This window comes from Globicephala melas, chromosome 18, assembly GCF_963455315.2.
Source record: "Globicephala melas chromosome 18, mGloMel1.2, whole genome shotgun sequence".
In the NCBI taxonomy this organism is placed as follows: Eukaryota; Metazoa; Chordata; class Mammalia; order Artiodactyla; family Delphinidae; genus Globicephala; species Globicephala melas.
In genome coordinates this window covers 69364498-69379376 of record NC_083331.1, presented here as the reverse complement: position 1 = coordinate 69379376, position 14879 = coordinate 69364498, and the positions used below count along the sequence as shown (strand labels likewise).

At 39.8% G+C, this 14879-nt stretch overlaps 1 protein-coding gene across 3 annotated transcripts in view; it reads left to right on the top strand.

The window, feature by feature from the left end:
* Nucleotides 1-14879, top strand: part of NALCN (sodium leak channel, non-selective) — a 292588-nt gene that overhangs the window by 71014 nt on the left and 206695 nt on the right. For all 3 annotated transcript variants that reach the window (XM_060287757.1, XM_060287756.1, XM_060287759.2), the window contains one exon: nucleotides 14716-14858. In XM_060287757.1, coding sequence (XP_060143740.1) covers nucleotides 14716-14858 — 143 coding nt within the window. The remainder of the gene's footprint in view (nucleotides 1-14715; nucleotides 14859-14879) is intronic.

Below are 14879 nucleotides of genomic sequence, written 5' to 3'. Positions count from 1 at the left end.
TGGATGTTTCCAGAACAGCATGCGCTCCAAGCCTGCCCCACACGTGGCTCTTGCAGCAACTGGAGACATCTCTTCAGAAGCCCCCACTTCCACCTCAGAAACGACAGGCAGGAGCCTGGGTTCTTAAAGACCAGGAAGATGCGTCCGACAACAGCACCTGAACTTCCGCCCAGCAAGGGAAGTCTGATGGGAACAGTGGGGGAGGGCTGGGGGGAGGGGCATCCCTCTGCAGGAATGAGGCCTCGTCCTATCAGGAGGGCAGCCCTGGGGGCCCTCCCCTCCTCTCCCCTGAGCAGGGATGACCCTCAGGGGCAGGAGATGAGCCTCTGCTTCCCCTCAGCTTGAGGGTTACGCAGTCTCAGAAGGAGACGTCAGAATTGTGACTGCCACAGCCGGAAGCCCCCTGCTCCGTGGCAGCACGGGCTGTGGAGGGAACAGAAGGAGAAGGAAGCACCCCTGGAGGCTGGAGTGAGCCTGCTGGCGGGAGGAGGAAGCAGTGGCAGCACGTGCCCTGCAGGGGACTCGGGCCCATCAAGGCAGAAGCCAGACAGTGGCACAGTACTGAGGAGGAAGAGGTCCAAGGAACATGTGTTCAAATCCCGCTTTGCACAGATGACTCAACTTGCCTCCACCCCGGTTTCTTCCTCTGTAAATGGGGTTAAAATACTACGGCAGCCACTTCAGTGAACAGAGTGATATTATAATGCCTGGACTTCCGAGGCTGGGGTGTGTACATTAGAGCAGATCTGTGAGCGTCCAGTGCTTTCAGACCTCGAGAATAAAACGAAGGGTTTATCTGCCTAGCTGAGGACCCATATGGAAGAAGGGTCCCCTGAGGCAGCAGAATGAAGGTAAAGGGGGTGGGTGGGGAGAAAGTAGAGCCATTAAGCTAGAGTGAGGCCCTGGGGAGGGAGCTGGGAACGGGCAGCCTCTCTGTGACCACCGGTGAGGACCACAGAGCATCCTTAGGAGGCAAGCGAGTCTGCTGTCCCGGTGCTGGGAGCCCTGGCAGCTGGTGTGGGTCACCAGTTGGCCCCAGGCACGATCTCTTCGTAGAAATCAAGGCAGACAGTCCAGGTTTGGAGCCCGTTCAAGAAGGCAGCTGAGCCGCCTTCTCTTCTCATTATCCAAGACATCCTTCCTTCCCTTTTACATGCGTTTTTTTTTTCTCTCTGAAAATTTCCATCAGCCCCTCTCCCTGACCTGCTCTCTGCTTTTTTACTTTCATTGGCTCACTTAACCTACTTGTTTACATTTTGTCCAGATGAGCCTATCATTATGTCATAGGCCAGGCTGCTCTTGTGGTGTTTACGGTCTCCAGGGGGAGGAAAATAAAGAAATGTACACTTTAAGATCTGGACAGGGCTTCCCTGGTGTCGCAGTGGTTGAGAGTCCACCTGCCGACACAGGGGACACGGGTTCGAGCCCTGGTCCGGGAAGATCCCACATGCCGCGGATCACCTACGCCTGTGAGCCACAACTACTGAGCCCGCCTGCTGCAACTACTGAAGTCTGCGCGCCTAGAGCCCGTGCTCCACAACAAAAGGAGCCACCGCAATGAGAAGCCCGTGCACTACAAAGAAGAGTAGCCCCCGCTCGCTGCAACTAGAGAAAGCCCGCATGCAGCAACGAAGACCCAACACAGCCAAAAATAAATTAAAAAAAAAAAATCTGGACAAACTTTTTAAACTACTACATCCTGCCGATAAAATAAGATAAATAATGGTATGTCCTATGTTGCAGAGGATTAGCTCATCCCTTAAAATCAAAGCTTTGGGGGAAAACGAGGCAAGAGGTATGGTTGGGTGAGAATTTGTCATGCAGATAAGATCAGTCTGTTCTCTGTTCGCTCTTTTTAAAGCAAGAAGTATTCAAGAATCCTAGGTCAAAACAGAGGGTTTAAAAGGCTGGAAAAACTAAATGGGCCAAAGGAAAGAGACTTTTCACTCAAGTAGCTATGTAGATGGTAAAAGTCCTTGTGCCCCCTTTAAACTTCAGCAGTTTGTGCTGACAGTGTGATATAAGTCTATCAAAGTAATAGCAAATTTATTCAAGTTTAAGAGAATAATAAAACACTGCTAACATAGTGGGTACTTATTCCCAATTCTTAAGTCAATACCATTGATGAGAAGGCAAAGAATGGTGGTGTTAATCAAGTAAGAGATTTGGGTAAAACATTCAACTCTATTTCCTCATCTTTCAAAAAAGAGGCAACACCTGCCCTGTCCTCTCATTCCTAATCTACAGGGTTGTTGGGTGAATCTGTTATGGAGGTTCGCGAAAACCCTCTTTTAACTGTATAATGCTGAGTTACATCAGCAAATAATAATTATTATGTTATAACTATAATAAGTATATTATTAAATAACAATTATTATTATTATTGATGAAGAAGAATGAGTATGATTATATCCCTGCTGAATAATAGTTAAATAAAAGATTATTAAAGCTTTAAATAATTACTCCATATTCCAGACATATTTCTCTGCATGTTGGATGTTAGGTAGTATTCCCAAGGATGATTTTTCTGTCGTTCTCCTGCCCAGGGGTGAAAAAGTGAATATCATACCATCTGACACAGTGCAAGTGCCTGATGGCTCTCTTAATGTCATGAGCCCAGTATTTGCTAGAAAGGTCCAGTCGCTGGTCAGAGGAGCTCTGACCTGTGTAGCAGTCTGGCCAGTGTGCCTCATGAGAGTGTGGAGAGCCACTTCATTCCAGGCATGGGCCGCCCAGATCACAGCTGCTCAGAGCTCTTTGGCTTTGGTTAAGTTTGTTGTGCTGTTATATAATGGGTACTTTGACCATATCTCATGAATGAATGATTTATTCTTCCTCCTTCTCCACTGTCCTATTATCGTGCTGTTGTCTGTGTCGAATGTTGTGTTAGAGTTTGTTGTTAAAATCAAGCAGAAAAACAGGCAGCTGTTAAGGTGTAAGGAGAAAAACATTAGTAACGGGGAAATCCACATATGGCACAGTAAGATTCTGACACCGTGGCGTGGGGCCGGCCCCAAGAGGCTTTACAATCGTGCTCTAGCCTTACTCTGTGCTCATGATGGTCTCTTCACCCCTACGCTGTTACTAGTGCACAAGCCAAATTGTGACCAAGCAGACTAGACTGCAGGTGAGCAGTGAGTTGTGCCTTTGCCTGTTAATTTAGAACTCTCATTTTATTCAGACAGGAGGCTCATTGGCCCATGCTATTTCTGATCTGTACCTTAAATCAAAAAGAAGTTATTTAACGGCTTCTGGTTTCTGCTCCAACATGTAAAGAGCTTGGAAGTTGTCAGTCCTGTTCTCACAACAAGAAAAAAAGCTAAACAAACTGAAAACCAACAATTCTGAGAGTCAGCAATGCTCTTAGATCTGACAGAGAGTTGAGGTTGCAGGGCAAAGTGCTCTTTGAAATTTGGAGAGACAGCAAATGCAGAGAATCATTGCTCCCCAGGGGCAGAAGCCACTGGTGCCAGAGACACTTAAAGTTGGGTAATTCCTGCAGGCAGAGCATGGACTAGCCTAAGAGTTGACAATCCCTCTAGTCTTAGGGGGACCCAACGCTTTCATGAGTTTTACCTCCAGGAGCCTTACCCAGTTCTTAGGATGATGATCAGAGAAAAATTCCTTCATGCTTCCTGCAGGGGGAGAGGAACAGTGACTATTCTGAAATAAGCCCAGAGCCCTCTGTTCATGACACAGGCATGCCCTGGAGGACATCTGCTTTCCCAGAGCCTCGTCTGACCTCGGAGGAGGGCTGGTAGATGAGCAGAGCCCCTCTGGCCTCTCTGCATCACATAAACTGAGAAAAAGAGCCTAAGAAACTCTTCTGAAGGTCACAGCCAGGACTCAAGACTGACTAAAAAAATTGAGATTTAATCATAAGATTATAGAATGTTTCTCCTCTCCAACACTTTATCATCACATTAACAGGGCTCCAAAATGATAACCAGGTTACAACCTAGCTGCAAGACACAGAGTCTGTTTAGAAGGAATTTTGGGGGAAGCGTAAAGACAGCAGGAGACACAGAAACCAGGACACTAAAGGACACTGAAGCCTTTGACACCTACAGATATGGCATACATTAAGCACAGCCTAACCTCTCGCCAGATTATCATAAAACCTTACACTAAAGGCCTACCTACCTCAGTTACTGTTACCTATATATCATGTCCAGTTTTCAACAAAACATTACAAGGCCTGGTAGAAGGCAAATAAAACACAGTCTGAAGATACAAAGCAAGCATCAGAACCAGACTCAGATATGACAGGAATTTTGTAATTATCAAGTAATTTGGAATTGAAAATACTTTAATTAATAGGCTAAGGGTTCTAATGAAAAAAGTGGACAACATGCAAGAACGGATGGGTAATGTAAGCAGAGAAATAGAAACTCTAAGAATCAAGAGGAAGTACTAGAGATCAAAAACATTCTAACTGAAATGAAAAATGCCTTTGGTGGGCTCATCAGGAGACTAGACACAGCCAAGGCAAGAAACTCTGAGACTGAAGATATGTCAGTAGAAACTTCACAAACTGAAATGCAAAGAGAAAGAAGAATGAGAAAAAGGTGGAACAGAATGACAAATAACTATGAACCACTACAAAAAGGCTAACATACATGTAATGAAAATACCAAAAAGAGAAGAGAGGAAGGAACAGAAGAAATATGTGAGGTAATAATGGCTGAGAATTTCCCAAAATTCACTTTGGATGCAAAACCACAGGTAAAGGGAGCTAAAGAACACCAAGTAGGGTAAGTACCAAAATATCTACACCTGGGTATATTCTGTTCAAACTTCGGAAAACTAAAGACAAAGAGAAAATTTTGAAAGAAGCCAGAGGGGGATAAAACCCAAAACACCTTACCTATTGAGGAGCAAGGATAATTATTATATTGGACTTCTCCTCAGAAGATGTGCAAGCAAAAAAGAGTAAAATGAAATATTTAAAGTGTAAAAAAAATCCAAATAACCTAGAATTTTGTATCCAGCGAGAGTATCTTTCAAAAGTGAGGACATATAAAGACATTCCCAGACAAACAAAATCTAAGAGAATTTGTTGCCAGCAGAACTGCTTTACAAGAAATGATAAAAGAAGTTCTTTAGAGAAGGGAAATGGTGTAGATCAGAAACTCAGATCTACATAAAGAAGAAGAGTGTTGGAAAAGTGATACATGAAGGTAAATAAAATATTTTATTATTCTTAACTGACCTAATAGGTATCTGTTTGTTCAAAATAATAATAGAAACAGTATATTAGGTGATTAGAGCTTATGGATAAGTGAGATGAATAACAGCAGTGTTATAAGGGACAGGAGGAAGGAAGTGGGAATACTCTATTATAAGGTTCCTGCACCGTCTATGAAGAGGTAGAGTATTATTAGAAAGTGGACTTAGATTTGTTGTAAATGTATATTGTAAACCCTAAGGCAACCACTAAATTTTTTAAAGGAAGTATAATTAATATGCTGAGAGGAGTAAAAATGGAATCATATAAAGAGAGAGGCAGACAGAAGGCAAAAAAGAAACAATTGCAATGAAAAGAAAACAGTTACAAATATGGTACATTTAATTTGTCTATATCAATAATTACTTTAAATGGGGATGGTATAAATATACCAATTATCTGAGACTAAGAGAGTGGATTAAAAACCAATACCCAGCCATATGTTGTCTGCAAGAACCCCACTTTACCTATGAAGACACAGATAGATTAAAAGTAAAGAGATGGAGAAAGATGTACCATGCTAACACTAATGAAAAGGAAACAGGAGTAGCTGTGTTAATTTCAGACAAAGCTGACTTCGGAGCAAGAGAAGTTATCAGAGAGAAAGATGGGTATTGCATAATAATATAGGGTCAGTTCTCCGAGAAAACACAACAGTCCTTAATGTATATGCACCTAACAACAGAGCATCAAAGATATCAGTCCTTCCCAATGCGAGGTAAAGATTCAATGCAGGGCTTCCCTGGTGGCGCAGTGGTTGAGAGTCCGCCTGCCGATGCAGGGGACGTGGGTTCGTGCCCCAGTCCGGGAGGATCCCGCATGCCGCGGAGTGGCTGGTCCCGTGAGCCACGGCTGCTGGGCCTGCGCGTCTGGAGCCTGTGCTCCGTGACGGGGGAGGCCACAGCAGTGAGAGGCCCGCATACCGCAAAAAAAAAAAGATTCAATGCAATCCCAATCAAAACCCCAACATGTGGTCTTGTGGATGTCAGCAAACCAATTCTACAGTGTATATGGAATGTTCAAAAGACCCAGAATAGTCAACATAACACTGAGAAAGAACAAAGTCAGAGGACTGACACTACTCAAATTCAAGATTTAATCTAAAGCAGTATCAAGATAGTGTGGTATTGGCAGTAAAATAGAAACTAGGTCAATGGAACAGAATAGCCAGCCCCCAAATATACCCACAAAAATACAGTCAATTGGTCTTCAACAAAGAAGCAAAAGCAATTCTATGGAAAAAGGATGGCCTTGTCAACAAATGGTGCTGTAAGTACTGGAGATTCACAAAAAGAAAAGATGAGTCTAGATGCATCCAGTACAGCTTTCACAAAAATTAGCTCAAAATGGGTCATAGACCTAAGTGTAAAACGTAAAACGATAAAACTGTAGAAGATCACTTAGGAGAAATACCTAGGTGACCTTGGGTTTGGCAGTGATTTGGGGTTTGGCAACACCAGAAGCATGATACATAAGAGAAAAAATAACTAAGTTGGACTTCTTTAAATCAATAACTTCTGTTATGCAAAAAACACTCTTAAGAGAATAAAAAGACAAGCCACAGACTAGAGAAAAAACTTGAAGAACACATATCTGATGAAAGACTTGTATTCAAAATATACAAAGAACTCTTAAAGCTCAACACTAAGAAAACAAATGAATTTAAAAATGGGCAAAAAACAGACATCTCACCAAAGAAGATAAGCACATGGCAAATAAGCATATAAAAAATGCTCAACATCATATGTGATTAAAGAATTCCAAATTAAAACAACGAGATTCTACTACACATCTCTCAGAGTGACACAAATCCAAAACACTGACAATACCAAATACTAATGGGAATGTGGAACAGTAGGAACTTTCATTCATTGCTGGTGACAATGCAAAATGGTACAGCCACTTTAGAAGACACTTGGTCAGGTTTTTGTTTTTTTTTTTTAGCTAAATATAGTCTCACTATATGATTGAGCAATTATGCTCCTAGGTATTTACCCAAATGAATTGAAAACATATCCACACAAAAACCTGCATGTGATTGTTTATAACAGCTCTATTCCTAATTGACAAAAACTGGAAGCAACCAAGATGCCCCCTCATTGGGTATAACTTGTGATAAACAAAGTGTGGTACATCCATACAAGGAATATCGTTCAGCAGTAAAAAGAAGTGAGTTGTCATGCCACCAAGAGACACAGAGGAATGATAACTGCGTATTGCTAAGTGAAAGAAACTAGTCTGAAAAGCTGTTACTCTGTGATTCCAACTATATGACAGTTTGGAAAATGCAAAACTGTAGAGATAGTGAAAAAGTCAGTGGTTGCTAGGGTTTCAGAGAAGGGTAGGGGTTAAATAGGTGTAGCACAGTGGACTTTTAGGATGGGGAAACTATCCTGTATGATACTGTAATAGTGGATACATAATATTATGTATTTGTCAAGACCCATCTAACTGTACAACACAAAGAGGGAACTATAATGTAAACTATGGACTTGAGTTAATAATAATGGCTCAATATGGGTTCACGAATTGTAGCAAACGTACCACACTAATGCAAGAGCTTAATAGGGTGCAGAGAGAGGGGATAAATGGGAATTCTTGGTGCTGTCTACTCAGTTTTCCTACAAGCCAGAACTACTCTTAAAAAATGAAGTCTAGGGCTTCCCTGGTGGCGCAGTGGTTGAGAGTCCGCCTGCCGATGCAGGGGACACAGGTTCGTGCCCCAGTCTGGGAGGATCCCACATGCCGCGGAGCGGCTGGGCGCGTGGGCCATGGCCGCTGAGCCTGTGCGTCCGGAGCCTGTACTCCACAACGGGAGAGGTCACAACAGTGAGAGGCCCGTGTACCGCAAAAAAAAAAAAAAAAAAGTCTATTAATTCTCTGGAAAGTTTTTACTATTTGCTCACATTCTTATCTCACCTATGCAGAATTCTGGTTTACATTGGAAATGCTGGCCTGGTAGGAAAACATAGTATCTTGCTTCCTTGTTAACACAGCTTTTAATACATGCAAACTGTTTTTCAATCTTAGTATATAACCTTAAGAAATCTAAAATTATATCTGTGACACATCCAAAAAATAAATCTAAACCAGTTGAAAAACTGAATTTTAAAACCTGTTTTAGCCTTAGGAGTCTATGGAAGAAAATAGACAGCAAATATAGGAAAAATTCTGTGAATATTTTTGTACACATAATATCAATGTGAAGATATATGACCAAATATCTGCCTATGTATAGTTTTAAATTTTTAACAATAAGTAATTATTTCCTATTCAGTTGTAACTGTTCGATTATAGTGTTACTATGAATTATATTAGAACTTGTTCTTGTTTTCGGTTTTATATTATATCAGTGGTTAAATCAATATAATTAAATCTTTCATTGTAAATTATGGAAATTGTATGTTTATCATAACACAAGAACTTTATTTTTAGTTAAAACCATATGTTATTTGTATTTCTTATCTCATTTATTGTTAATTACATTTGGTCAATATCACTCAGGTGTCTTTCTTCTATCCCACTTAGACCTGAATCAGATTTTAAAATGCCTCTGACCAAAAAAGTAAAATTATTTAATTCCAATCTTGGTTGATCTTTCTATCCTGTGCTTATTTACTAGTTCAGTTTTATTTAAAAATAAAACCAATTCTCACAATTGTGGCTATTCTGAGGTAGACTGACCAACTTTACCTTAAAGTTAATTTGTATTTTCCTTGCTTGTGCCTGGTAATGCAGAGATATGAACCATGTGTGTCCCCAGATATGAAGACAAGAAAGTCTTAGTACTTTTTCCAAATGCTTGGTTCTAATTTTGGACTATTATGAAATTCTAATGTCATAACTGGTAACTCCCTAAGAATTACATGACGTTCTGGCCTTTTTGCCTTGATTTCTTTTGAGTGTACTTTCCAATAGATCTTTCACAAGTGAGTGACAAAGCTAAAACACTCTAAAAGAAACCACATTTCCTACGTGGTATGATTTGCTTGCTTTTTGAGAAAATTTTAAAAGCTACCAAAGAACATTTATTTAATGTGTTAGTGGTGACCAGCAAGTACCATTATGGCCAGAGTCCGAGGCCCAGGAAGGTCACATAGGTTAGAAGCAGTGGACAGTTTGAATGCTAGGGAAGGTCGCTGAAAGCTAACTGCGGCTAAGCATAGTTTTGTTTTTTAATCAACTAATGGAAAATAAATTTCCAAGAAGCTCTTTTGATCTAAAACCACTGCTCTTCAAAGGCAGGGGCGTGACAGTTACCTGTCATGACCTCTGCTTTGCTGCTCTTATTTCCAGCCTCTGTGGACATTGCCCAACTCCAGAGACAGGGACTGTTTTAGTTGGCATATGGGCTCGGCATCCTTGGAACTGCTCTACTTTATGCCTAAACTTTCCTGCCAATGTCAGCATCAGCCTTGTCAACACTTCTTTTCCATTTGTGAATACTGTAGTTAAAGCTTTCACCTCTCCTTTTCTAGAAGTATTTCATATTTAGCACTTGGGTGTTTAGAAATTCTCTCTCTGAAGAAATACATTTCAACTAAGAATCTTTACGACTTATAAAAGAAGTTTCACTTAGAAAATATATATAAACATGTGTGTGTGTGTGTTTTTCCATATGGCCTTTGATCTTGTCGCAAAGCTTTAGTGCTGTGAACAGTGAGGTTTAAGGTAACCGACAAAGTGGTCTCACCAGTGAGGCAAAGTTGTGTCAAAAGAGGGCTTAATTGTTTAAAAAAAAAAAAAATTCTAAGCAAAAATTCACCTCAAAACCCATAAGGTTTCTAAATACATTTTGAAGCATTTAGAAGAAAAGAAGTCCTTTTGTGTTTGCTCCATGTTCTGGAAGAGCAAATAAAAAATGTTACTTTGTTTTGTTAACTCAGTGGCCACTCGGCAATCCTCAGGCTGAACGCCCGTGGATCGATCATCAGCTAAGCATGTGGATGAGTTGTGTATAGATTATTATAATCATAAAGTTATACCACAGTGTGTCGGGAAATACTTGTGATAATTAGTTTGGAAATATAGTTAGTAAAATTAAACATAATTTCAAGGAAGAGAAAACATTTTCATGAAGGTTTTCTTCATTAGAAAGGTGACATCATCCCAAGTAATTTAATTATTGTTGATTTATTTAACAAACCTCTGTAAGTCAGGGTGGGCCTTCCTTGCTGTGTTGGTCTCCTGACCTTCTTCACATTTCATATATCTGGATGCATCCAGCCTTAGTGACAAAAGTTGATTATGCTGAATCCAGATGTCCACCTTAAGAATACACATCTCTCTCATTGTTTTTTTTTTTTTAACTTAACATAGTATATGTTTTTAACTGTCTCATGACAAATAGATTTACTTTTTAATCACCACTGTTGGATAAAATTTATTATCACCTGAGTTCCATCCATCAGATTTGAGGGTACAACTCATGTGAAGAGGTAAATGGGGAGATGGTGAGGGGAAGTTTGGTGGAATAGGAACCCCAAGTTTGTAGCTTGCTTAGTTATCACCACAATTTCATGACCCTGTCATTTGAAAGTCAGATGACTCAATGGTGTCACGTAACGTATGACTAGAAGACACAATAAGGAATATTCCCAGGACACAGTCAATGTCTCCCTTTTTTTCGTGGAAAAAGAGTTCACGGAAGACAACCAAGCAGTAAATATCCTAAAGATAGTCAAAACAGATTGGAATATAATTTTGTTCAGAGCTATTCAAAAAATCCTCTACTATGTCTCAATATAGGTAGCCTGTAGAAAGTTCCCAGGTGAGGATTTATCTTCTAAATGTAGACTTGTGGGTCTTTTTAGCTAGCGAATTCAAACCACCAAAGGAAGAGGTCAAGAAGAATGAATGAAGTTAAGAGAATTGACGAGCTGAGTATCACTGTTGGGATTTTGTTTCTTATATGGCTTGCATTTGTGCTTTGAGATTTTTGGGATCTAAGAAAGCCATGCTGTTCCAGGAGCTTCCCAGAAGTATTTTTGGAGCAGGCCACACGGAAAGAGAATGCATTCTATTTCCAGGTGCTATTGTAGAATCATTATTCATTTAACAAAAGTGTGGTCTTTTCAGCTAGAAATTTTAGTTCCATAATTCAAATGGACTAAAAATATTCTGGAGTATAGCTAGAAAAAGTGTTTTGTATGTATCAATATGTTGTTTTCTAGCAATGTCCCATTCTGGATTAAACATAGAGGAAAACTTTCCTGTTTCTCTGTAGCGTGAGCTTTTAAATTGCTATATGTGTATGTGTTTTAAGTGAATTGTGAAAATCAGCCCAATATAAAGTCAGTTATAAAAGTCCCCTTTGTTTCCAAATTATCTGTGTAATATTTACACCAAGGATGAATTGATTAAAAAAACCAAGTATATGAGGAAGGCCTTCCTGTGTCTCTATAATATATGATCATTGTTTTATTTATCACCAGTTCTGGAGTGTTTCTCAATGCCAAGTCCAGAAGTGAAAGATACAGTTTTAACTTAGAGTGCTGACACCTGGCTAGGGAGACAAACAAGGTAACAGAAGTCAGTGTGACAAGTGACAGGATACAGGTGAGCTCAGGCCTCTCTGGGAGGAGCAGCGTCGCGAGTGGCCTGAGGGCAGAGGAGGTGAGCTGGGCTGGAGGACCACAGGGGAGTTGGCAGCACCGGGGCAGCCAGAGGGGGCAGGATGTGCAAAATAAGTGTGAGCGGCAACAGTTCATGCTCAGGGTTGCCGGCTTCTCACAGAAAGTAAGAAGATCATACATCTTATTTCGTCAGTTTAAACAGTGGACAGCCTCTTCAAAAGTGATCTTCTTTTCGTACATTTGTTGAAGTCAGGAGCAGGAAAGGGGTGAGGAAGGGCTGTCTTATTCCACTGCCTTTGCTCTTGCAACTCAGTGACATCCCCGAAGCCTTTGACCCCGCATCGTTCATGTACACGGGAAACACTTTTTTCAATAATAAGCATTTTCTCAGGGAGTTTTTTGGTTCCACTTTCACAAGTGTCTCACCTCTTTGTAGCAACAAACCTTGCTCTCTGAGCTGTACTGAAGGTTCCTACTTTTCTTTCTTCGGTGTCGAATTAGGAAAAATGGAGTAAAAGCTTCAAGATTACTCATTGAACGTACTATTTTTTACTTAATTTCAAATAGCATCTACCCTGTAGGTGTAATAAAGATCTGCGCAAGTTAGAGGAAGGATAATTTTCAGTGTTCCTTTCACATTTAATCTTACATTGATGATCCTCGTATGTTACCTGTAAATGCTCAATTGGTAAAGCAGTTAAACTTTAATGGTAATTCATAATGGATTTCTGCAGCCACTTTTCTTTTTTAGTTCACATATCTAGAAAAAAATAAGGGACTTAAATTACGTCATGTTAAAATTGTCCTTCGTATTCAGACCATAAAAGCAAAAACGTTGTATATTTTTAGTATGTAGGGATCATTAATGGAAACAGTCACTTCTGTTTTCTGTTGCCATTTTATATTTGGTGTGTGCTGTTCCTCTGTGAATCTTTCTCTTAAAAGTTATATTCTTGTATGAGTTCCTCAATAGACTATAAACTATAAACATAGTCCCTCAGAAAATAATTATCGATAACTTCATTTGAATTGAGGATAAGAGAAAATAAGGTCTCTCTAAAGCCCCGGTGCCAAGCAAGAATATATATAAGTAAATGGTAAAGAAAAAAAGAGTTTAAGACCTGGAGCCTGATGATGTGCGTTTAGATTCTGGTTTTGTTTCTTTTTAACTCGGACAACTTCATTATCTAGTGACCTTCACTTTGCTTTTCTGTAAAATGTGATGGATATTATCTGTGCTTATACCCACCTACCCATCTACCTGCCTAATTAGACAGGGATTTCCTTAGCATTTAAGTATGTGAAAGAGCCTTGAAACTAAACGTGTGCTACAAATACTAGTTGCTATGGCAACGACTTACCAATGTACCAAATATGATTCTTAAAATGAGAGGCAGTACCTGTATGAAATTATATTTTACATAAACTACGTAGCACAGATTAGTGCCTAATAGGCATTCACCAAACAGGGATCCGCTTTCCCTCTTTGTCTCAGCTTTTCTTTCAAGCCTTGTTATTTCTCATTTGTCCCCATTTGCTGCTACACTTTTCTGCTGTTCTGGGTGCTTTCGAATTCACTGATGCTCTGGTTCTTCTTCTGCATGCACAGGCCCAGAGAGGCAGTCAGACGTCAGGCAAATTTAGTAACCTCCTTCTTAGTTTGGACATTTGATTGTATGCACATTCTAATTTTAAATTAGCACATATATGGGTGGCTATTGGCTTTATATTCTATAATAATTTAATTCATTTATAGCAGTGGAATTTGTTGAGGTACAAATGTTTACCAGTTTTATGAATAAAAACCCATATCATATTTGTTTTGTAAACAACTTCAACTGAGTACTATATTGTTTATTTGTATGGTTTTTCACAAAATAATGAGCAGTTATTTTCATTGTTTATAATAATGCCTAAAACTTATTAAGTGCTCATCAAATGTCAGTGCTTGACAGAAACGAAATCATTTAATCCTCACAATACTTTGCAGTATGTCTTAATTATTATTTCCCCATTTTACAGATGGGGAAACTAAGCCACAGAAAAGATGTCAGGAGACAGGATATTATCACAGTTAAATATGCAGGTCCTCGTTCCTGAGTGCCTGGGTTAATTCTAGTTCCCCTAATTATTATGTGTGCATCCTTAGACAAATTCCCTACACTTTATGTGCGTTAGTTTTCCCATCTGTAAAATAGGGAAATAATGACACATACTCATAATGCCATGAGGCTTAAACACTGGCTTTCCTCTGAATGACATTTTAGATTCTCTTAACCATATGTTCAAAAATGTGCCCACACATTGTTCCCTTTTCCTTCTTTTCATTATCAGTAGTATTTTCAATGAGGCAATTCTCGTAGACGATACAAAGTACTCTTTAATGATTTACTAACTTACGTTTTGGTGTTCAGTGTAAACACCATGGAATCCAAAGACAGGCTCCATCACATGAATTTTTGGAGCCTAAGATACTTTAGTTCTCGCCATGAGAACGTGATTTCAAATGAAACCCAGTTCTCGGACTTATTTCAAGTGCTTTTCAGCGCGCTGAAAGTGTTAAGCCCCAAGTGGCAAACGTACATGGTACCCATCCTTTATTATTATATCTTTACTTGGCTTGATTGTTAGTGTTCTTTTCCTCATTGTTAAATGCATTTAACAGCGAAATCTGTAACCTAAAATTGTTTCATTGCTAGAGATATTAAAACTGCCCTGGCTTGAAGTCAGAAGCAACTTTATCAAAATCCTAAGACTAAGAGCAATAAAATGTTGCATGTGATTTGAGTCCCTTTAGAAGAGCTTTTGTCATTGAGAAAATGAGCATGGATAAATATTGATTGCGTTTCTGAAAAATGTTTTCTCATTTCAAAAGTCCACCCCAGCTTAGCCAGCTCCCCTCTCTCTTAACAGGCACCAGCATCTTCACCGTGTACGAGGCTGCATCCCAGGAAGGATGGGTATTCCTCATGTACAGAGCCATCGACAGCTTTCCCCGCTGGCGTTCCTATTTCTACTTCATTACCCTTATTTTCTTCCTTGCCTGGCTTGTTAAGGTACTCTAAAAATTAGTACTC